Source organism: Neopelma chrysocephalum, unplaced genomic scaffold, assembly GCF_003984885.1.
Source record: "Neopelma chrysocephalum unplaced genomic scaffold, ASM398488v2 Primary Assembly neopelma1_96770, whole genome shotgun sequence".
NCBI lineage: Eukaryota > Metazoa > Chordata > Aves > Passeriformes > Pipridae > Neopelma > Neopelma chrysocephalum.
This window is the reverse complement of record NW_020925414.1, coordinates 934,353-957,059: the sequence shown is the minus strand read 5'-3', so window position 1 is coordinate 957,059 and position 22,707 is coordinate 934,353. Positions and strand designations below refer to the sequence as shown.

At 40.0% G+C, this 22,707-nt stretch overlaps 1 protein-coding gene across 1 annotated transcript; it reads left to right on the top strand.

The window, feature by feature from the left end:
• The first annotated feature begins 1,262 nt into the window (after nt 1–1,262).
• CDC20B (cell division cycle 20B) lies at nt 1,263–20,734 on the top strand. Its single transcript, XM_027709364.1, is given in 11 exon segments — nt 1,263–1,499; nt 2,067–2,270; nt 3,494–3,632; nt 11,453–11,537; nt 15,666–15,838; nt 15,841–15,873; nt 15,876–15,892; nt 16,913–17,038; nt 17,718–17,853; nt 19,523–19,562; nt 20,563–20,734. Coding segments are annotated over 11 exon segments (1,362 nt in total).
• The last annotated feature ends 1,973 nt before the right edge of the window (nt 20,735–22,707 follow it).

Genomic DNA, 22,707 nt, shown 5'->3' with positions numbered 1-22,707 from the left:
TATGGAGACTTTCACACAGTTCTACATAACAGAGAGATGCTTGGGAAACACTGTGAAATTTCGGTATTTGTATCTGAGGACATGTAAGGCTTCATCTCTGCCTGGCAGTAAGGCCTGTGGGAATGGTGTTTTGATGGCTGGGACAGAAAAGGCACAGACTTCCATGCTAAAATGAGCAAAGCTGTACTCAACAGACGAGCACAGGTGACTAATGGTGACTTTAAAAGCAGGTTTGAATGTGTTTGGTTACAGAAAACCCATGCAAGATCATGGTGTCTAAGCTACATCTCAACAGTTTGTAACTTACATCTAATATTATTTCAGAAATAAATAAATAATCCCTCCTTAATATATTATAAATATTTACTCGTGTACCTAATAATTACCCAGAAACCCAGTTGTGCCTTCTGTTGTTACTCTCACCAAAAACATTGCTTAAAATTTGTCTGAAAAAACAAAATATTTTGTTTAATATTAGGCTTCTACATTTCAGATTTTGATACATTCTAATGTTTTATCTTTTTCTGCCACGAATTGCTCTGTGAATGAATTTGAACATATGTAAATTAAAAAAATGTAAATCTGTCATTTAGTCTTTACTTAGTATGCCTTAATACATTAAAAAGTGTAAGATAACATTAGAAATAATGACTTGAATAAGCCACAGCAGTGGCAAGAAGGTTCAGAAATCAGAAGATATCTAAATCCTTCTTTGTGTGGAGATCAGAAAACCAGCCTGGTTCTAGGCAGCCAGCATGTGTGGCTTGCCTAGTGTCCATCTCTCAGAAATGACCAGACCCATGAGCCTATGCTAAATGCACGAAGGCGCCTTGGGTCCTTCAAAGGCCAGTGCCATAGCTCAGTGCACGAGTGACACAAACTTTGTTTGTTTGTTTTTGTTTTGTTTTGTTTTTTGTTTTTTTTTTTTCGCTGCCACAGACTTTCTGTGCCACAGTTGATTCAGGTGTACTTATCAGACCAGAAACATTTGTTTCACGCTGTTTTTCCCCTCCTCACTCTTTTTTTCACTCGTGTGACTGGCGGAGTCGTCCTCAGCCCAGCGTCCGTGGCTGTTGCTCTTAGCTTAGGCTGAGCCTGTGTGGCGCGGCACAGCACAACTACAAATAGCGTCAAGAGACAGGATGATATTAAGCCATGTCTAATCTCAGTGTTTTGTCTTCTCTTGCAAGTCTCAAGCTCGGGCAGGTGCTCCTTGTTCAAGCGCTCCCTGCCGGAGCTCCGTCGAACATCCCTGCCGGCACATGGTGGCAGCAACCGCCCGCGGTCTCGCCGAGCCCCCGCCCAGCAGCACGGCCGGCGGGGCGCCAGGTCACCACGCAGAGGAACTAGTTCCTGTGGAGAGAGGATGGCCTCCTGCAGGGATTTCTGAAACTGCATGCAGCAGGGAGTTAGTGCGAGCTGAGGGTTGGTGTTTCCCGTCTCACACTGCCGGGGCTCTAGCAGTGCACAGCTGCAGCAGTCTGCAGGCAGAGCTACAGGTCAGCATCCTGACAAAGTATTTTTTTTTTTGTTTGGTTTGATTTTTTTGTTTGTTTTGTTTTGTTTTGTTTTTTTTACATTGAGGTACTGGAGTGAGTGCAGAGAGGGGCAACAAAGCTGGTGAAGGTTCTGGAGCGCAAGTCCTGTGAGGAGCTGCTGAGGGAGCTGGGGTTGTTTAACCTGGAGGAGGCTCAGGGTCGGAGACCTCGTCACTGTGTACAACTACCTGCATGGACGCTGTAGCCAGGTGGGCGTCGGTCTCTTCTCTCAGGCAGCTAGTGACAGGATGAGAGGACACAGTCTTAAGCTGCACCAGGGGAGGGTTAAGTAGGACATTAGGAGGAATTTCTTCACAGAAAGGGTGATTAAAGATTGGAATGGACTGCCCAAGGAGGAGGTAGAGTCACTGACCCTGAAGGTGTTTAAAGAAAGACTGGACGTGGCACTTGATGACATGGTGAAGTTGACATGGTGATGTTCAGTTATTGGTTGGACTGAATGATCTCAGAGGTCTTTTCCAACCTAATTGATTCTGTGATTCTCTGATTCTGTGATTCTCTTGACAGGCGCATGCTGCTATTGTGAGAGGAAAGCTCAACCCAAGGTTCCCCTCATCAGTGTGCAGACAGCCTATGGCAGCAGGTCATAGAGACAGCCTAGGGCAGCAGAACACACAGGCAGCTGATATAGAGGAGAGTGAAAAGGAGAGAAAAACAAGTCAAGCAACGCCTGTGGCAGACCAGCCTTTTTTTCCCTCTGTGATGGGGCATGTATTGAAAAAGGTTTAAGTTTCACTGGACTATAAGAGTGCACAGGGTCTGTTGCAGCAGTTTCACAGCTGGAGTAGTTATCAATAACTGACAGGAGAGCAGGGAGCTCATACAGGCTTCTCTCCTACACTTCCTTCTGCTTCTCTCTTGCCTTGTGTGCAGCTCCTGCAGACCTAGCTGTAACTGCAGAACTTGGATCAGTCTGCAGGCCTGAATTTGCTGTAGTGTATACTCACTGAAGGAGGAGCTTGTCTTGTTGTTTCTCCTCCAATGCCTAAGGCTTTATGTACTGACAAAGGCACAACAACCAAGGGACACACTCAACTCACTTGCCTGAGGGCCATTCAGAAAACAGACCAAACTTCCAGCACTCTGAGTTGCTCTGAAGGACAGCTGAGTCTAGGGGAGGCTGTTTCCATCAGCAACAGAGGGAACTGAAGAAAGGTTGAATGAGCTTTTAGTGTGCTGACTCGTGCTTCAAGCAATGCTAGGGGAAATTGGGGAAGGGTTTGCAGGTTGCATGTCCAAGAAGAACTTCCCAGAAGATGTAGGGATCTAAACACAGTTGACCTCTTGATTAATAATTGAAATATTTAGAGAGTAAGTGAAACATGCCGCTTAGTGTTCAGGATATGTTCCTATGATGTTGGTCAAAAAGTGCAGTTCTGTTTTCTGCTAAGTAGAATACCAGAGCTTTTCAACAGCAGAATACCAGAGCTTTTGAATAATGCATGCACATGTCTAAGGAATTCAGGTTCTAAGACGATGTGAAGTCTTTCCTTCTTCAGTTTCTAGAACAGAAAGTCCTGTATGCTGCCACTATTAGCAGTGTTGAAAGCCTGTATGGTTCTGGGAAATCAGATATTAATTTCCTATGGGGTATGATCCTGTGTAACTAGTCAATAAATCTAAGGCTGGACATGAGCTGCAGTAGTAAACAGGCATTCTTTATACAGGGAGTGATCAATCTGACTTTTTTTAGATACCTCTTTTAGGTGAATAGTGCTGTAGAAATGTCTCTTTATCTTCACTGACAGAAGGAAAGCAGGGTGACTGGTTCAGATGTCAGTATTTGATTGTCCCACTTAGTGTGTCAAATCTGCTTTTAGAGTACTGCTATTTTACAATCAGTGTTATTCTGAAAAGTACTTGACAAATATCTCTGTACATGTTTTTCTTTAAGGAATTGTTTCAATTAAAATTGTTTATCCGGTAACTCTCAGGTGTCTAAGAAACTCTCTGTCATGAAAACTCTTGTGACTTTACCCAGCAGTCATGCTGCAATAGGTTTGGAAAGAAGGAGTAACAGGAGAGCTGAAATAGAAAAGAAACAGGTGAATAGTGCAGCATTCAAACACACAGGTAGGATATTTGTTTTTCTGATTTTTTTTTACCTTGTCTTTGGCCTGGAATATGTTATGAGGGTAATACCTTGTTGACTTGGACAACAGTAACATGAGAAGGTCAATTTAGGAAGTGTCGGTTGCAGGAAAGTCAGGAGCAATTTGTTTGTCATTTATTTGATTCAGGTTCACTCTCCTTTCTCCAGGCTATTGTCCTGCAAAGTAAAATCAAAACGACTAGTGAAACCCTCAAGATGGGTTTGTTACCTCTGAGGGAAAGTGTGTATTGTAAGAATTATGCATGAAAAGCGTGAATGACTCAGTTTTCCACTTGCCTTAATACCCACTGTGTGTGAAGAAGATAATTGCTTCAGTTCTGCAGGATGTAGCTGTTCATTTTGTCATGTAAACAGAATGAGGTGCTATTAAAAATTTACCAAAAAGTAGATTTCTGAGAACATTTTTTTTATCATGACCATAAGTGATCAGATTCTTGGTCAAGGGTGAAAGAACACATGGAATCTGCCTAATGTGAAACAAAGACCTCAGATAATTTCCCATTTAGGTGTTTTTTCTATTGCTGTGCACTTTATCAGTTCATTTTTCCTAGTGAAGACTGACACACGATTCTTCTTTTTTTTTAGGCATTATCCATTCCTTTTTGGAACATAAATCCGTGCTCTCTACCCATCCACCTGGTTGTCTTTGCTAATGTGAAAATTGATTTCTCACGTGAAACCTGGTGGTACTTAAAAAATCTATTACCATAACATTACACTCAAACCCGCATCTCTATTTTCTTGCTACTTCTTTGTGACTTTTTATGTATTGTTGTATTTTTTTAGCCAGTGACCACAGTTTTTCTTATCTTTTCCTTTCCTGGATGGCATCAGTTGCAAGGTCAGTAGTGAAGATGCTAATAGCTGTTTTTACATGATTACTTTTTTGACCATAACTGTTGAGTAAGGTTGCTTCAGAGGTGTATACTTAATGCCCTAAATTATAATCCTAAATTTATATACTTGAGAAGTTTCTATGAGGGTATTAAGCTCAGCTTCTGGGAAAAGGAGGTAGTGTCAGGACAGATGGCATAACGGGCTTGTTGACTGACACTTTGTAATAATTGTACTCTTGAATGTCACTGGATGTTGGAAAAAACCCAATTTTATATCATTCCAGGAAACCTGATCCTTGGGACAATAATTTTCTTCTCTTAATAAACAAAATAGTCTGGAAAATCTTCCTTTCAACAGCAGTGATTTCTTTCTTCCTGTACCCCTCCATGGACTGATTGGAGAGTCTGTGAATTTTATAATTGTTAAAATACACAACTCAATTGGTTTAATAATCCTAAGTAAATCTAGCCAACAGAGAAATTGAATGTGACTTTTTTTGGGGTGAGAGGATAAGCACTTTCTATGAATTAATGTATGTAAAACATTTTTCCTTAAAGTATAATGTCTTTTAGGAGATGCGTACATGGTATTTATTCACTCTTAATCATAGAGTCATAGAATAGCTTGGATCAGATGGGACGTTTGAAAGTCATCTAGTTCAAAGCCCCTGCAATGAGCAGGGACATCTTCAATTAGATCAGGTCCAACCTGGCCTGGAATATTTCCAGAAATGGACCATCTACCATCTCTCTGAGGAACCTATTTCAATGCGTCACTCATTGTAAAAAATCTCTTCCTTATATCTAGTATCAGTCTGTCCTCTTTTAGTTTAAATCCATCACCCTTTGTCCCATCACAACAGGGCCTGCTAAAAAGTCTATACTCGTTTGTCTTATCAGCCCCCTGTAAGTATTGAAAGGCCACGGTAAGGTCTCTCCAGAGCCTTTCTTTTCTCCAGGCTGAACAACCCTAACTCTCTCAGCCTGTCCTCAGAGAACAGTGCTCCAGCCCTCTGATCACTCTTGTGGCTGTGCTCTGGGCCCACTCCAACAACTCCATGTCTTTCTTGTGCTGAGGGCCCCAGACCTGGACACAGCACTCCCGGTGGGGTCTTGCCAAAGTGGAATAGAGGCAGAATCACCTCCCTTGATTTGCTGGCCACGTGGTTTTTATGCAGTCCAGGATACAGTTGGTTTTATGGGCTATAGAACCCATTTCCAGCTCATGTCCAGCTTTTCATCCTTTAGTACCCTCAAGTCCTTCTGGGCAGGGCTGCTCTCAATCTGTTCATCCCCCAGCCTTTCTTGATACTGGGGTTTGCCCTGACCTGTATGCAGGACGTTGCACTTGACCTTGTTGTACCTCGTGAGGTTCATATGAACCCACTTCTTGAGCTTGTCCGGGTCCCTCTGGATGGCATCCTGTCCTTCAGGTGTGTCAGCTGCACCACTCGGCTTGGTGTCATCTGCAAATTTGGTGAGGGTGCACTCAGTCCCATTGTGTATGTTGTTGATGGTGATATTAAACAGCACTGTTCCCAATACAGGACTGTGTGTCAGTCTTTCATCCCTACAGTGAAATGACTTACACCACAAAGAAGGCCTAGAGGGGAAGCTGCATGAAGCGTGGCTGAGGTCACTTGCTTTGTTCAGCCTGGAGAAGAAGACACTGAGAGAGGACACCAAGGGAGACCTCTTTGCAGTCTACAACTTCCCTGTGAGGGGAAGTGGAGGGACAGGCAGTGATCTCTTCTCTGGTGAAAAGTGACAGGACCCAAGGAAATGGCCCAAAGCTGTTTTAGGGGAGGTTTAAGCTGGATATTAGGAAAAGATTCTTCACCCAGAGAATGGTTGGGATGGAAGAGGCTCCCCAGGGAAGTGGTCACAACACCAAACCTGAGAGAGTTCAAGAAGCATTTGGACAGTGCTCTCAGGCACATGGTGGGATTCTTGGTATTGTTCTGTGCAGGGCCATGCATTGGACTCAATGATCCTTGTAGGTCCCTCCCAACTGAGGATATTCTATGATTCTATGTAAACCTAGAACAATACTGTAATTTACAAGTAGGAGTTGAGTTAGAGCTAAAATATTCATTGTGCTACATCAAGGACCACAACCGTTTTCCAGGGGGGGTCTTGATGATACATTGTGGCATGACCAAAACCTAAGTTCTTCCTAAAACCATTTGAAAGTCAGTCCTGGCTAAATGCATACAAAAACCCATTAATCTTCTTAGATACAGTAATAAATGACTATTTACTTCGTGTTGCCTGGTAGTATAAAGGGATGGGATCCATTGAGAATAAAATCTTCTCACATACCAGTGAATGTGTGTGGTCTCTCTGGGCCAAAATATTACTTCCTAGTATACACAATGAGTTTTCCACAGAAATGTCTACACTTATTTTAGAGGGACACAGATCCAAGCTATGTGATTAGCTTTCTGCCAAGTTGTCTGTGTAAGTCTTACAGAAAATGCCTCTCAAAACTGAAGGCCCACTGTAGAACAGATGGAATATATAAAGAAGAAACACTTTCTTTTTTTCTCAGTTATATTTTTTCTAAGACATTTCTTGTCATGATTGCAGCAGGGCTTTGAAGAAGAGTAATACAGACTGTGCTTGGAAGGGTGGATTTCACAGACATTGGAGATAAAATTTACTGATCTTGAGTAGCTGGTGAAAACATCTGCATTTCCACATTACTATAAACAAAGGATTACAGAACAAGCAGAAAACTGGAATCAGAGCATTCATCTCAGTGAATATTGTGAAAAAATGAATATTACTAGGAGTTGGTGGCTACGGTCATGTCCTGTGTGAGCTGATCTGGGCCTTTGTCCAAATCTTGATTAAAGACCCAAGCTAACTATTTAAAAAAAAAAAAGTTCCAATAACAATTCATATCTCCCTTTTTTCATTTTTGCTGCATCATCTGTTTATTTGATACCTAAGGAAATGCTAATGTAATTTAGAAGATCTCATTCCTTAGAGATACCTTGTACCTGTTTTCAGTTTCATATTGTAATACTGGTTTAAGGAATGGAATCTTGGAGTCCAGTGTCTGGGACACTGGTTTGAGGGACTCTAATATCCAATAGGTCTCATGCTGGAATCAATGGCCCTGCAGTATATGCGCAACAAAACTGACCTTCCCTCAAAGACTTGTTGGCTACATGCAGGAAGCATGTCACTATATGCTGGCAGCATCAGCCCAAGGGCCAATTCAGAAGAGGACAAGAGGGCGATAGGGTTTGGCAGGTGACCTGTGGTCGCTACTCCAGATGTACAGGCCTGGAACTTCTTTCTCTGGTAAAGTGGCCTTGTTCAAACAACTTTCTTAAAGTTTGTGTGATCACTAGCAATGAATTGGTGTTTTATGGGAGGAAAGATGTCTCAAGTCCCTGAAGTTAGAGCACATGATTTCAGCACTGGTATTATTGTTCTCCCATCCCAGACACAAACTCTTTGAAGCTTTCATATAATGAGTGTTGAGCCCTTTGATGGGACTGGCATTATCCATGATAATTAAATACGTTTTACAATGGAATTCTTCATTCAGCCATGTTTTCACTTCAATGTATTTGCAGAAAAGTGCTTCTAGCTTCCAGTAGTCCAAGAGGTTGGATATAGCATTGAAGGAAGCGATCGTGTGAAGGTCTGTGAAAATGCCAATTGAATCTGGAAAGGTATGTGTATAGAGCAAACATTTTCAGGCACACTGAACAGTAAGAAAGTGAAATTTGCATCTACACTGGAAAGGTGCATCTAACTGTTCCAGCAAGTGTTAAAGAATAATACGAAGTGGTTGAGATTTAACTGCTCAGGGCTTCTTTCTAGAGCTCTCACAACCTCTGAACAGATAGTATTCCAGCTCATTCAGTGGAGTTAACCCCTAGTATTTTACCTGGCTATCTTTTGGGTCCCATCAGATGTACTGATGACCCTAAAACATTCGTTTCCTTTCAGCTTTTTTGTTTCCAAACCCTACAAATAGTATTGGGTTGTGCTGCAGAATGGGAGAGAATATATATCATATGGACTGTTGCACATGGAAGTGCAAGACATGTAGAGATTGTGGAGCCTTGTTGTTCTAACCTGTAGGGAAAGGTAACTGGAGCAAACTGTCTCTAGCACTGCCTCTGGTTTCATCTGTGGGGGAGTTGATTATTTTGCTCCATAAAGTATCCTAGGAACGAATGAACATAAGGAAGTGTGAATTATCAAGTAATTTGAAAACAGGGGTAATCTGAACAGATAATCTGTGAAATAATGCAAGTATTCCCATACTTATTTGAGTGTGAGCCAATTCATTAAATATCAGACCAATATTTTGTTGTGTTCTGTCTTGGGCAGATGATTTTTTTTGGTGATCTGGCTATTTCTGTATGATGGGTTCTTGCCAGTCAGGGCCTGTTTCATTCTCATGTAAAAGCAGTAAAAATCAGCTTCTTTATGAATCTGGATTTTGCTTCCTGTAGAAGTAGTTGGGGTATATGTGATAGATTTATATTTTCCTTTGTTGCTTTTCTCTGTGCAAATAAGCCTCCTTTCAGAGCAGTCAAGGAATTAGTCAGAGTGTTTTTTACCCCTAATGGCAAATGAATATGGGCATCAGGAATACCAGGTTTGATTTCACTCACCCACTTTTAAATCAAATAGTATGGTGTGACAGTACTGACTACTTATCACTTCCTGAGTCTCATTTTGAGAATTGACACAGGCACTTGAGAGCCAAAATCTTATCAAAAGTTAGTGATATCCACGAGTACCCAGGCAAAATAACACAAAATAACTTAATTTCCACTAATGAAAAAGCCTGTTATACACAGTCATGTGTCTTGAAGTAGGTGAATATAGCTGAAAGGGCAACCAGTATGAATTTGGGGTAGATGAGTTACTGATGAGAGAAGAAAAACCTGAAATGAGTTACAGAGATGATTTCATCTGTTATTTCACTGGGCAATGACACCTACCAGTGTTAAAGAAGAAAAACATTTTCAGTGTTTCAGAAGTGTTGCTATTCATCGAATATGACAATTAAGTGCCTTAATTTTTCCTGAATTATCTTACTTTGTTGGGTTCAAGAAGGCTTTGTAAAATTTTTCAAACACAGTGAAAAGTCTAGATATTAGAAGTACAGGTTTTTCTGTAAACCAGATCTCATTTTACTGATGTTAGACGTTTTTAGGGTTAGAATGAAGCACTAGATAACCCATTGGCCAGATCTGAAGTCCTTCCTGAAAATCTGTGTAGTTTTTTAACTGCACAAAATTTTAGATACAGAAGAAAATCACCCTAATGTGCTTCTTGCTCATCTTCAGAGGCAGGGAGTACCACAGCTGAAAGGGGAAATACTTGTTGTCTGTCAAAACTGAATTTTGGATTAGGAGACAAGGTTCAGGACAGAGTAGGGGAGGATTGCACAAAATAAGTTCTCCACAATTTGTCATTGGACTTTCATATAGGATGTTTATGTGTGTATTTAATCTACAGAGTACAAAACTTTTTCAGTGTTGAATTTTTTTGAACAGAGGTTAGTTGTAGTGAATCCGAAAAATCGGGTATAAAGAACTGCTCAGAGAAACTTTGATCTTTTGAGCAGCAAAGGTATTTATTAGCAGCACTGGGAGCAAGCCAGCTATTGCTGGAAAAACTTGCTCGAAGGCTTCACACAAAATCAGCAGTTTTTATACAATTTCCAAATGTGATTAAATGCATATTCAAGTGATTATAACACCTATTCATACATATTGATAACAGGTGGAGCTCAGGCGGAGCTTAGGGCGGCGCTTCTCTTGGCCCCCAATTTTAGGGGTACATCTGATCTTCATCCCATGGGGAGGGGGCTTATTCTCATCTTCCTCAGTTTGACCTTTCTTCCTTTCCATTGTTCTTGACCCACTCGCTCAAGCTTGGAGAAAGCCCTGGCTCCTGACCTATTTCTCCTATTCAAATGTCTACTTTAGCCTACTGTATCCTAATTTATTGCCTCTAGGCCCATTACATATACCTTTAGCACTCTGTTAAGCTTTGGTCCAGTTAGCAGAACAGAACAGATCGTTTTGAATGTAAGTAACTTGTTAGTAGGCCCAAGTTTCTTAGTTAACTCTTTTGGGCTTACCCTCCTGTTTCAGTAGAGACAAGTAACATCATCTGCCCCTGAAACTTTTAATACTCATTCTATTTACTCCTCTCTGGAGCATAATTCAAAATAGGAAGTTAAAACATAAAAATGCTAATGCTAGACGTAAAAATTTAGCATTAAATGATTCATAGTACTAATGATCTGACATTTTTAAAAATTTTATTACGTTTAGGAGTCTTTGAAGATAATGACCACAAAGGTCATTCTTGCTCATACTTTTATTTGCTTTTGTTTCTTGTTAATGTTCTGTCATGAGCTTAGTGTGGTGTGATCGAAGCATGTGCATTTTAAAAACCTTTTCCTGTGGTTAAGTGTTGAGGGGGGATACTTTTTTGGGGGAAATAAACACAAGAAAGCAAAAAAAGTTAATTACTGTGTGGGGGAGGGGGTGGTTTCAAGTGGGAGAGCACATATGAAAAGTTCTGCTAATAACAATTTTTCCTGTGACTTTGGCTTATGTGTTAGATAATACCTTGACCTACCTGTTGCAGTCATGAGTCAGCAATCTGAAGGTAGTGAAGGCCAGTGCTTCCATGTATGAACTTCCAAATACTGACATGTATATAGAGAGCTTTAAACTCACAGATGTGTATCCCCTGCAATCCTGTCTGACTTCAACATCACTGATATAGGTGTCAAAATTCTGAAATACTCGTTGTCTTACTTGTGAATAAATGAACTTCAGGTTGTCCATATGTCAATTCAGAACTGGGCAGTGGCTTGGAAACAAACCAAGGGAACAATTTTGTTTTCTTTTTGATGTCAAATTTCTTGTTTGTTTTGGATTGGCATTTGTGGAAGATTGAAACTAGAAATAGGTTGAAAAATATGTTTGGCCACCTGTCTGTAATTGGAGCTGTGAGCTGGAATCATTACATTCTGAGCAGGTGAGTAGCACAGTATATTTCCAGAAAGAGTCTTGCTTTTACTTGGACAAATGTCCCATTCATTTTAGCTGTTTTTCTTGGCTTTGCTCAAATGTGATTTTCCTGTCCCTCTATTAATCACCCACCTCAGAAATCATACGTAGATTTACTCTCTGGCAGGAAAGCAGTCAAAGGGGATTTAATCTGCCTCTTTAGTCCCTACTTCTTAATCTCCTTCCAGAAATCTGTCACCACTTGCAGAATTTCACTTGGATTTGGAGGCTGTAACTCTGGTTTTGTGCAAAGCCTGACCTTGAAATTATATTGTCTCCAGTGGGTCTGAACTCCAAAAGTCATAGCCTGCCCAGTGCTGCGGAGACAGTAAGTAGTTTAAATGGCCCCTTTATTGATATCAAGACTGAATCTGTCTTTTCAGATGCACAATGAAACAGAATTGTTAAGAGTTGCACACCTCTCTAGCTGTGTATCTGCAATGAAAGGCCAGCTCATTGCAATCCGCAACCCAAGGAGGACTGAAATGGTTGACCTTTGCTTTGTCAAGGGTGTATTTTAGAGTGGTGGGTGAATATTCTATATTTAGGTATATATATACACATATACATATACATACACATACATATATACCTATATATATATAAAATATATATTTCAGTATAGGGACCCCTGGTGGCCTAGTGGTTAGCGTGCAGGACTCTCACCTCTGCGACCCAGGTTCGAATCCAGCCAGTCCCCCGGGCAGATGGAGTCCGTTAGCCCTGTGAGGCCATCCATCTATGAGAAGGTCACTCTAAACAAACCTACGTCCTGAGGACCTCACTGCCATTGTCCAAGCTTGCTTGGCCCTGGCAGATGAACCTTAGGATTAAAGGGTGGGCTCAGTTCAGCGCAGGCTGTGTCTCACCTAAAAAATCCATTGCGCAGGCTGGAAAGGTAAAAGACCTTTCCCCAAAAATCTTCGTTCGCGAAGACCGGCCATTATTATTATATTTCAGTATGTGCACTCAGATGAGAAAGAACAAATGTACTCTTTTGTGGTTTTTTTCATCCCACTTTCTGTTTCAGATCTTTGACTAACACTTGAAGGGGCTGAGAGGAAACTTGTTTATGATGGATGCTTTTGTGACTTTAGAATCATATGATAGTCTTCTGTTTTACTTAAATGGGAAAACAATAGCAAGGGTGGACTGAATTTATTATTAAACTCAAAACTAGTATTTCTGGATAGGAACATTAGTGATAGTTTAATTTTGATTTCACAAGTTGCTCTGGCTTTTGATTTTATTAGGTCTGCAAGGTGGAGAGAGGTACAAGGATACAGCTGAACAACCAGTTAATAAAATACTGTTCCAAATACACTGGGTGGGTTAAGTTACAAGGCTGAAGCTGTCACCTCCTGCCAATGTGTGTAGGTTTGGCCTGGCTCTCTCTTGCCAAGTCCAAGCTGTCTCTTCCCCACTCCCGCTCTCTCAAGCAAGGGAAAAAAAAATGAACCACAAAAAACCCAAAAGAAGTCTGAACAAAACGGAATTATATAAAAAATATATATTTACATATATATTTACAATTATATATACAATTTGAATATATTGTACACACAATAGGGAGCTCGGGGGGGGGGAAGAAAAGGGAGGGGGGAAAAAAGGATAAAAAACACTAAAAAAAAAAAATCCTCCAAATATCCCGTTAATAGAGAGATAGTGAATAAATACAAAAAACTGAATTAAATACTTCCCTGAATGAGACAGCAGAACTGTGTGAAGCACCAACCAACTCCCCGCGCCTCCCGAAGGGAACGGAGATAACGGCAGGGCGGAGCAGGCAGGCCCTGGCCTGTACAAGCAAAGACCGTCTGCGGAGAGACCTGTCGCCTTCAGCCACTGGAAGAGAGAAGAGAGCGGGCTCTCTTATCTGCGCCTTATTTATATGTTGTGTTATGCTAAAGGATGATATGGAATACTTCCTTAGATTTCTGACCCCGTTGCTAAGGAAGGCCTAAAAAATCCAAAAGCCAACCCACTACACAATGCCAAGTGGCATAACCTTACTACAGTAAGAATTAGTTTTGGTTTGCATTTCACCTTAGCCAAAGTAGTGAAAACAACAGAAACTTGCAGATCTTTCTGAGTATGTTGATGATAAAATTCAGTATCAGTCTGTGAACTACAGTTATGGTTAACAGATTAGGTTGAGGTACCATCTATTTCTTTTGCTAGGTTTGAAACTAACCAGTTCATTCTAACATTAGGGCAGAGTTAAAATCACTGCATAAATAAAAAAAAACCATGGAGTTAATATTCATTGCTACTAAAATAAGAGCAGCATTCTTACAGTAAACTTCACTGTGGAAGTTTCAATTGTAATCTCAAAGTATTAATTGACTTTGGGATTACATGGTAATTCTTGTGGTTAAAAATAGTCCAGCAACACATCACCATGAACCTGCAAATAAATTTCAGGTTTATGTACTGTAATCTAATCCATCACAACATTTTATTGTGTTCTCTTTGTATTTAGCAAAATAGATGCCTTCTTCTGTGTCATAAGCAAATCATTCTGATTTCTTTATGCCAAGTGGAAAAAAATGTTCTTTCAAACAGGATTCTCAGGAGCCCAGTTCCTTCCCACTCATATCACTATAATTACTGCCTTTCCCCTCTTCTCCTTTGCCCCTTTCTCTTAGCTTTTATTGCTGACCAGATGTCAAATGGTAAGGAATATTAGTTAGGGTCAGCTGTCCCACCTCTGTCCACTCCCAAGATCTTGCCCATCCCCAGCCTACCGATGCGGGGGGAATGCTGGAGAGACAGTGCTGATTCTGCATGAGCACTGCTCAGCAGCTGCCAAAACACGGGTGTCATACAAACTCCTTTCTAGCCACTAATACAAAGCTGCAGTGGGGAAAACAAGCTCATCCTCATCCAGATCCGATAGGGGTCTAACTCACTAGGTTAGATTTTCTTATCATTATTTAGTAGGAAAAAATCTATATAAATCTTCAGAAGGCAAATGATGATGCCTTTGCTTATAATGCACACATACCCATGTAGTTGCATATGTATTTTCTATAAAGATGTGCTTAACATTCACTGGAGAGTTGCTTGTTGGAATCTTCCATGCTTTTGTGATCTTCAAGAACTTGACTAACCTCTGTACAAGCACAACATGTATCTGAAAAATCTTTTAGACCCAGTATGAGAAGGTCTCCAGTTCTTAATGCCTTAAATTAATCTCTGGCAGTAATATCAGATATCTGTTTCTCAAGTACCCAGTAAGATGGTATGAACTTGCTGATTTTATTTCAGTGTCACCGTATTAGTTGGAACTGCGAAAGCTCTTCTGTTTTGTCATAGTTTTAATGTAAGTAGTATCCATAGAAAGACAGGAAAAGACACTGCAAGATACTTTTAATATTTTCAGTTTGACTCCACTATTGATGTGTAAAACATGTACCTAGGAGCTGAGCTGTAACAGTAGGTGTGCTTCCAGGCAAGGTATTCCTTCCTTTTTTTTCCTTTAGTAGACTGATAATACTGGTTGTAGAACCATGCATCTATTTCCTAACAGGAAATTAGTGCAACAGTATCAAGCTGTGCAGATTTTCTGTAAGCCTTGGAGTGAGAGGGAAAAAGGAGATAAGAGAAGGGACAGAACCAAAGACTACAGTTACTTGCTAGTAAGTCCTTTCCCAGTGCAATGCAGTTTTACACTGTCTTTTTGTTGGGTGTGGAGTCATATCTGGCCTTGGCAAGAACCATCTTACAAAAAAAGTTTAATGAAGAACAGGAAATCGTTTACATTAAATGGCTTGACAGTTGAGCAGGGTGCAGATTAGTGGCATACAGTGTGGTATGTCCTCATGGAAATGAAACCATGAGGGAGAACAGATATTCTACCTGGCTTGAAAGGAGTAGCTGCTTGGCTCCTTTCTGTTGTCAGCCACCTTTACAGTCGGGATGTGCTTCTGATAGTTGGCTTGAGTTTCCTTTTACTGAAATACTATTGTTCTGCAGAGTCATTTCACTCTGATGTGGTCTGCTTCTGAAACCACTGAAGAAACATCAGTGTGATGAAGTAGCTTGTCTTCTTTATCATTAAACCCATGCTATCTTTTCTTGTCTGCAGTGGTTCATGACTAGTTTCTGTTCATCACCATGATGTTCAGGTTGCTCAGCACCATGGTGGGACTTTTTGCCAAAACAAACAAGGCATTTGCAGCCTGAAATGGTTACTAACCAACCAGTTGCTGGCAGGTGGGTCTGGTGGTGGTATATTGAATATCTGGCCTAGTGACCCTAGTGTAAATTGCAGTCACAGCCACTGAAAACCATACCTATTCCTCAGCAGTTAAGGTACATGAAGAAAGAATGTCTGTTTTTCTTTATTAGTTCTCATGAAAGCACATTGTTGATGTGGACACTCAGAAAACTTTTCAAATTATCTCACTGATATCTATTAGTTTCTTCTGTCTGTGATGCAGTTAATTTTAAGACCAGTTCTCCTCATAGATAAGTTTGCTAGGGTTTTCATTAGGAAATTTTACTGGATTAGAACGCCTTTGCAAATCTATTGGCAAACTGAAATAACTTTTACCATGTTCCCCTCTATCTATTTACCTTGCACAGAAGAGTTTGGTGGTGCAATACTCACAAGTTTGCAAACAAGGTATTTCAGTCTTGGGAAATTCTTTCTGCTGCAATCAGTTTAATACATGAGGTATCTTTTGCCCTCCTGCCCATATTTTCCTGTTGTTGCTGGTGGCAAATTATCTGAAGAAGGAAACTCTAAATGAAATGATTTGGGGTTCTTCATGTGTGGGAGATAGATCAGGTATTAGCAGAAGAGGCAGGGGAGTCCAGCACTTATAAGCTGTTTATCCTCACAAAAGGATCTGAGGCTGGCCTGAAGTGCTAGGATTAAGGGGTCAGAAAAGTTTATTGTAAGAGGTGGAATTCAGTTCTGAGAAACTTTTTTTCAAGTAGATTCTGGGCCTTAAGGATATCTTGGAAATATCCCAGAAAAAAACTACATCTCTTGTAAGCCGCATAGGTAACTTTGCTTAGACTTCTGTGATGGGTTGACTGAGGCAGTAAGACTTCATTCTTCTGGGTTCTTGTGGTACTGAGGTGTACGTCTGTGACCTGTTAAGGATAAGGAGGGAAGCTGGAGTTTTACAAGGGTATGTGGGACTGTGTAGGCTACTGTGAAACAATGGCAAGGGAAGCATCATTTGAAGTTTTGGGATCCTACTCTGCACTGTGTACATTCTGGGTGCTTGTTGTAGTTCATTTGTCCAACTAAGATAAAACTGCTCTGTTCTTCCAGCTAACTTCCTATTCTGTTCTGGCATGTGTTATCTTTTTATTTTTTAGGCTGTAAACTGGTGTCCTTGGCAGACCAAAGTCCCTGCTACAGGAGGTGGAATGAAAGATGGGATTTTCAGTATCTGGGAAATAAACTGTGAGAAAATCCTCCAAAGTGCAGCTACAGATTCTCAGGTGAGATGATGAAATGTCTGCATACTTAGGCTATGTGCTTTTTCTATAGCTGTGCTCATTTGGCAAACTCCACTGATTTGGAGGGTGGTTCTGCAGTCACAGGAACAGCAGGATTTTCTCTAGATGTGCAATTGTGCTACATTCAGCATTGCAGGGTGTGATTGGATTCAGAAGCTGTTTCTCATTCACCACTTCTGTCTGCACTGTGATTGAGGAGGAGATGGTCATACTTCTGATCTTATTTCCTTGTTGGTAATAATAGTTTTGGCCAAAGCTCTTCATGTGGAGAGAATGTCGAAGTGGAGAAAAATTTCCTAGAGCATAGGGGTGAGGTGTAAGAGTCAGAAGGCAAGCATCTCTCTCTGGAGTTTGAAAATTAGGAGACAGAGAAACAGATTCTCAGCTGTAATAAAGCAGCATAACTGTTGCTTTGCTGGAGCTATTACAACTTAGCTGGGGATGTGTTTTAAGGGCTTTGGTTTTATACTGATAGGTTATTACCATGTTTAGATAAGACAACAAGGCAACTGTACTTTGAAGAGCTGTAAGGAATTAAATGATCCTTCTAAAAAAGTGAATATTCTGCTGTGACTATTTCCCAGTAGCTTGTTTAAACATTGTAGATAACATTTCAAGTCTCTGAATGGTGTATGCTAAGCCTTTCTGAAAACTAAAGCAGAATTTTAAATTGCAATGGATTTGTTCTTTGCTCTGGTTACCCAAAACCAGCGAACTGATGATAGGACAAGGCCTTCTTGGAAATCAGATGAAAATATGGAAGTATCCCATGTTTTTCAATTCATCAGAACTCTATGGCAAGTGTTTCAGTTAATAGCTTTAACTATTTCAGTTATTTATCTGTCTGATTAGTGTGGTTTTGCAAGTGCATACCTTATGCATTTGTAAGAAAAGAGCAAAGAGCTTCACATCCTCCCTCTGCCTACATAGATGTGTTCATGTGCACAGTCCTGATTGTGGGATCGTAAAGGTTGACTTATTAAGATAATAATACAGGTTGCTTCTGTGAAATTCCTTGGTTTTAATGATGGGATACTTTCCTATAATTTCTAAGGCCATGCCAGGTTCAGAATATGTATTTCCACTTCTTCCTGAGGCTTATTAGGCCTAGATTGAACATGCTAATATCAGGTTGCTTCCATTATATTCTAGGCTGATGACCCTCCAGGTGATATAACCTAGATATGACTGCTTTTGCAGCTCATTATGCAAGGATACTGAACCAGCTTCCAAATGGTGTTCGAAACAAATATCCATGTGTTATCTAGAGCTGTTTGGGTTTTAAGGAATGATTTTGGCTGTGAAGCAATGTGGTGCAGAGTGTTTCCCTTGTAACCTGCTGCTTTCCTTGCAGCTCTGTAGTTGTATATGGTGCTGTCGGGCTCCACTATATACAGAAGCTGGTCCTTGCTATTAAACCTCTCTGTTTCTGATGCTATTTATGAACAAAAAGACCAGGTTATTGCTACACAGACACATTCCTGCTTATGAAGACTCTTAATAACTTGCTATAAGCAATTTAATGTTGGAAGAAATTGTGGATGTATCAAAATAAGCTCACAAAAAATACTGTGATGGATGAGATGATTCTAAGTCAACCTGAGACACCGTTAACCACAGAAGTTTTACATCCAAAGAAATGCTCCTGCAAATGCTGAAGACCCCAGCTAACAATGAAGATCCATCAGTACCTGTTGAGTACTTTAGTAATTAAGATTGACTGTCACTTAGCATATTCAGAAAACAACAACTGAAAGATTTTTATAACATTCAGTCCACTTTTGAGATACTTCTGATAGAACTATTAGAGTAATTTATTAGAAAAAAAGAGAGTAATTTTGGCTGCAAATGCCGTCCCCTTAGAAAAATTGTTGCCGATCAAATAAAACATACAGGAAAGCAAGATATGTAATTGCTTTGAAAAATATTTGACCTGAATGTGATCTTGAAACAATGAAATAAACCCAGAAAACTCCACTCAAAAACCTTTTTGACTTAGACTATTAATCAAATTTCAGTCAGTGTTGTGGAAGTTTTGGATGCCTCCAAAGACTACATCTCAAGCTCTTCCTTCAAAATCATTATAGACACTGAATGGATACAGTGTAAAGAATTCACTGAGCTGTAAACTCGTGGTCCTAAATATAGAGCAAAGATTGTGTACATTTAAGTAACTTGAGAAGGTGCAAAACCTGAAAATTAATCTGTGCTGAAATAATTTAATGATGGCATTGAAATTCAAGTCACAAAGTTTAGGAGGAACACATATTACTCAGCACCAGGACAGCGGATATTTGCTTTTAGTTACAGTGTCTCCAAAGAGCCACTGTAGCAGGTTCACAAAGTTGGGGGATTCTGTCCATTTGCAACAGTCCTGTGAGGCTTCATCGGGTACCATTGTGGTAAGTACCACAGTTTCAGAGGGCTTTACAGTTTCTCACATGTTTATCCCCATAATATTTTTAGCCAGACAAGTGCAATCCTCTTGTGTTCATGGAAAACTCAGGTACGGGTGATGGGAAGAACATAGGTCACCCACATTCATTTGAGTTGGTCACACATGATTTCTTACCTTCACACTTCCTTTTAGGATGGGGTTCATCTGGTCTTTTTAGAAACTATGACTCAGAGGCTTTTGTTTCCCCTTGTGTAACTAGCTTAGCTATGTGATTGTCAGTAACTCACCCAGCCAGAGAAGCCAATGGGCAGTAACAAGGAAAAGGGCTTCAAATTTCTCACTCCATGGTGTGCCTAAAAACCTCGTGGGTTTGCTTAGCACTGACATACAGTTAGATGATACAGGAGGTCTATGGCAGAGCAGTTTGGTAAATACATCTCTCAACGGTGTCAGTTTAGTACCAGACTCTTTCTGCCTTCAGTTCAAAATCAGTTGCTTCTACTGAGGGAGGTTCTTCTATAACCAGGTTGATGAGTTTTGCCCATTCTTTGTGCTGCTAGACTGGGGGAACTTCTTACCTTCAGTGTATAGACCCGTGGTTTACTGCCACTGCACACAAAGTCAAGACACAATTTCACCAAATGGTTTAGTGGGATCACTGTTAAAAGATCTCAGCAGTAATAGCCAAGTAGCTGGAGACACTATCTCATTATTGTTGGATCAGCTACAAACTGTCTGCAAGGCCTGTGCAGCCAGATGGGAAAACTCAGAAGTGAGAGACATTACCAAATACAGATGAGACTGATGTTGTAAATGTGTGGAGACTCAAGAGTTCAGGTTCAGTGTATTCTTTGGATAGAAATATCTCCTCAATGTGGTGCAGTCCTGTCAGTTAAAGCCTGGTGTCTACGTTGCCTTCAGCTCTTTATTAATATGAAAATATTCAACAGATAATCCTAGCTTCCCACATCCTATGCAGCATGTTTTTCTGTTACAGTAAAGGTGGAACAAACCATAATGTGAGTGGGGGTGGTGAAAATGTCTGGCATAATCAGTGTAGAATTCTGCTGTATCTTTCATTTTCTTTTGTGTGTATTTTATTATACAGGTCACAAAAGGAGAGTCTTGACCTGAGCCCAGATCAGAGCAAGCTCCTTTCTGCTGCAACAGGTGGGATGGCTTGTCTATGGAAATGCCATGAATCTGTGGAGAGCAAACACAGCAGCAAGGCTTTTATACAATGGTTATTTGAGCTCATTCTTACAACTTCTTTTCCTTGAAAGCCAGTGATTAATGTATTTAGCCTATTCAAGAATTCAAAATATGTGTCTTCCTTCCAAGGGAAACATGGCAAAAGATAGTACAATTTATTTAAGAGAACGTAATTTTCCTTATCTGTCCATCATGTGAAATGTTAGTAGCTTGTCTTACCCTAGAGAAAAAGTATTCTAACTCTAAAGAATAATGTTACATATTTTTTCATTGAATTAGCAAACACAGATCAAATCCACCAGCAAGTGCCAGCATAAAGTCTTAGGTCCTGCTTCTAGCTTTGCTTCTTGTAATAAATTTTACGTTATCTTAGCATCCCCACTAAGAACCACATGCTAACTAATGTAAATTGCCTTGAATTGTTCAAAGACTGGGGTCAGCAGAGACCAGTCCAGGGGTCTATATTCTATGTATCACATAGATCATGGTATAGAATCTATCTAAATATTTCTAGATATCTAGCTTAAATAAGGAACTGTAACCAAATTTATTGGGAATTCTTTACTGTTTTTCGTAGTGGTAATGATAACTAGCTTAATTAGGAAACCGTGTTTATTGGATTTTTAATGGTTTCCTTTCCTTAAACACGACCACTATGTTTGACAATGATTGAAAATATAAAAAATTGCATAATAATTCTATTATTATGCATAATTATGTAGTCAACAAGTTAAGAAGCCAGATGGATGAGTTAAAGAAGCTTGCTGGGTCAAACAAAACCGTTAGTTCATTCATTCCTTAAGGGTACCAGTTCAATTCTGGTTGTCAGCAGACCGTGCAGCTGTCACCGTCCTATGACTTTTATGTAATGCTCACAAGGACCAAACCTCTTGGAGTTTAACAGACATCTGCCCATGTAAGATTTGTACACTGTCAACAGCCAAGGAAAGATGTCAGGACAGGTTCTCAGAAGCTATTCAGATGAAACTCAGTAATGCTATTCGAAATGTGTTCTGTTCACAGACATCTTCGCAGCTTTGCTTTCATTATTAGGAGTGATGAGAGGCAAGGGGTAAGGGTTCACTCTTGCATTTGTATACTAAAAGCCCTGTGAACTCAGAAATTCATATTGTTTGGATTTCTTTTTTTTTCTTTCCCCCAATGAAAATCTATTTAGAATATTTCCTGTAGCTGGAGAAGAATAGGACAATAAGGGAGTAAAGCAGTGTCAGTTCATGGAAAATTACACTGTGGTCAAATGCATGAAAAGACATAGACGGGGTGGAAGTTATCTCTTGAAATGAATGTGAAACTGCCATGTCTTTAGTTCTCATGATTTTTTAAACCTCATCTTCTGCTGTTCATACATCATGTGGTTGCTAACTTTAGCTCTGTGAGGTTGAGACCACCCAGCTGTTTTACCTAGTAAGATGTTAATTTACAATAAATCTACTCATGTGGTCTTCAAAACACGCTAGAAAATGATAACTTTGATTATCAATTGAGAAATTACTACCAAGAAGCTGATGCCTAAATATGGGAAATGACTTATGCTGTACCTATCTTCTAATATGAGCATGTTTGTTGCTGGAGATTTTATCAAACACTTAGAATCTGGTTTAAATATTCAAAATAGTATTTTAAATAATTCAAAACTTTTAGAAGTGTTAAAAACATTTTTGTTTCCCTTTTGAATGCGAAAATAAGAAGTGGTATTGTCTCTTTATGCATGTATTTTTTTTAATTCTCCCAGAAATTCTGTTTCTTTCCTTGGGCAGCACCTAAATTATATTAGTTTGCCCAATATAGGAATAGGTATATAACACAGGATGGGAGGATGTGTTAAGGAAGGACCTGACTAATACTGGAACCATGCATGTTTTGTTAGATGCTCAAATATCAAAATAAGAAAGTACATTTCTCTCAGTCTAAGAACTGCTCTTATTTTAGTTACTTATTGCTCATTGTTGACTTGCCAAGCTGTATTGCCCCAGATGTATTTTAACATAATATCTAAAAGCGGGAGAAGTCACTAACTTCA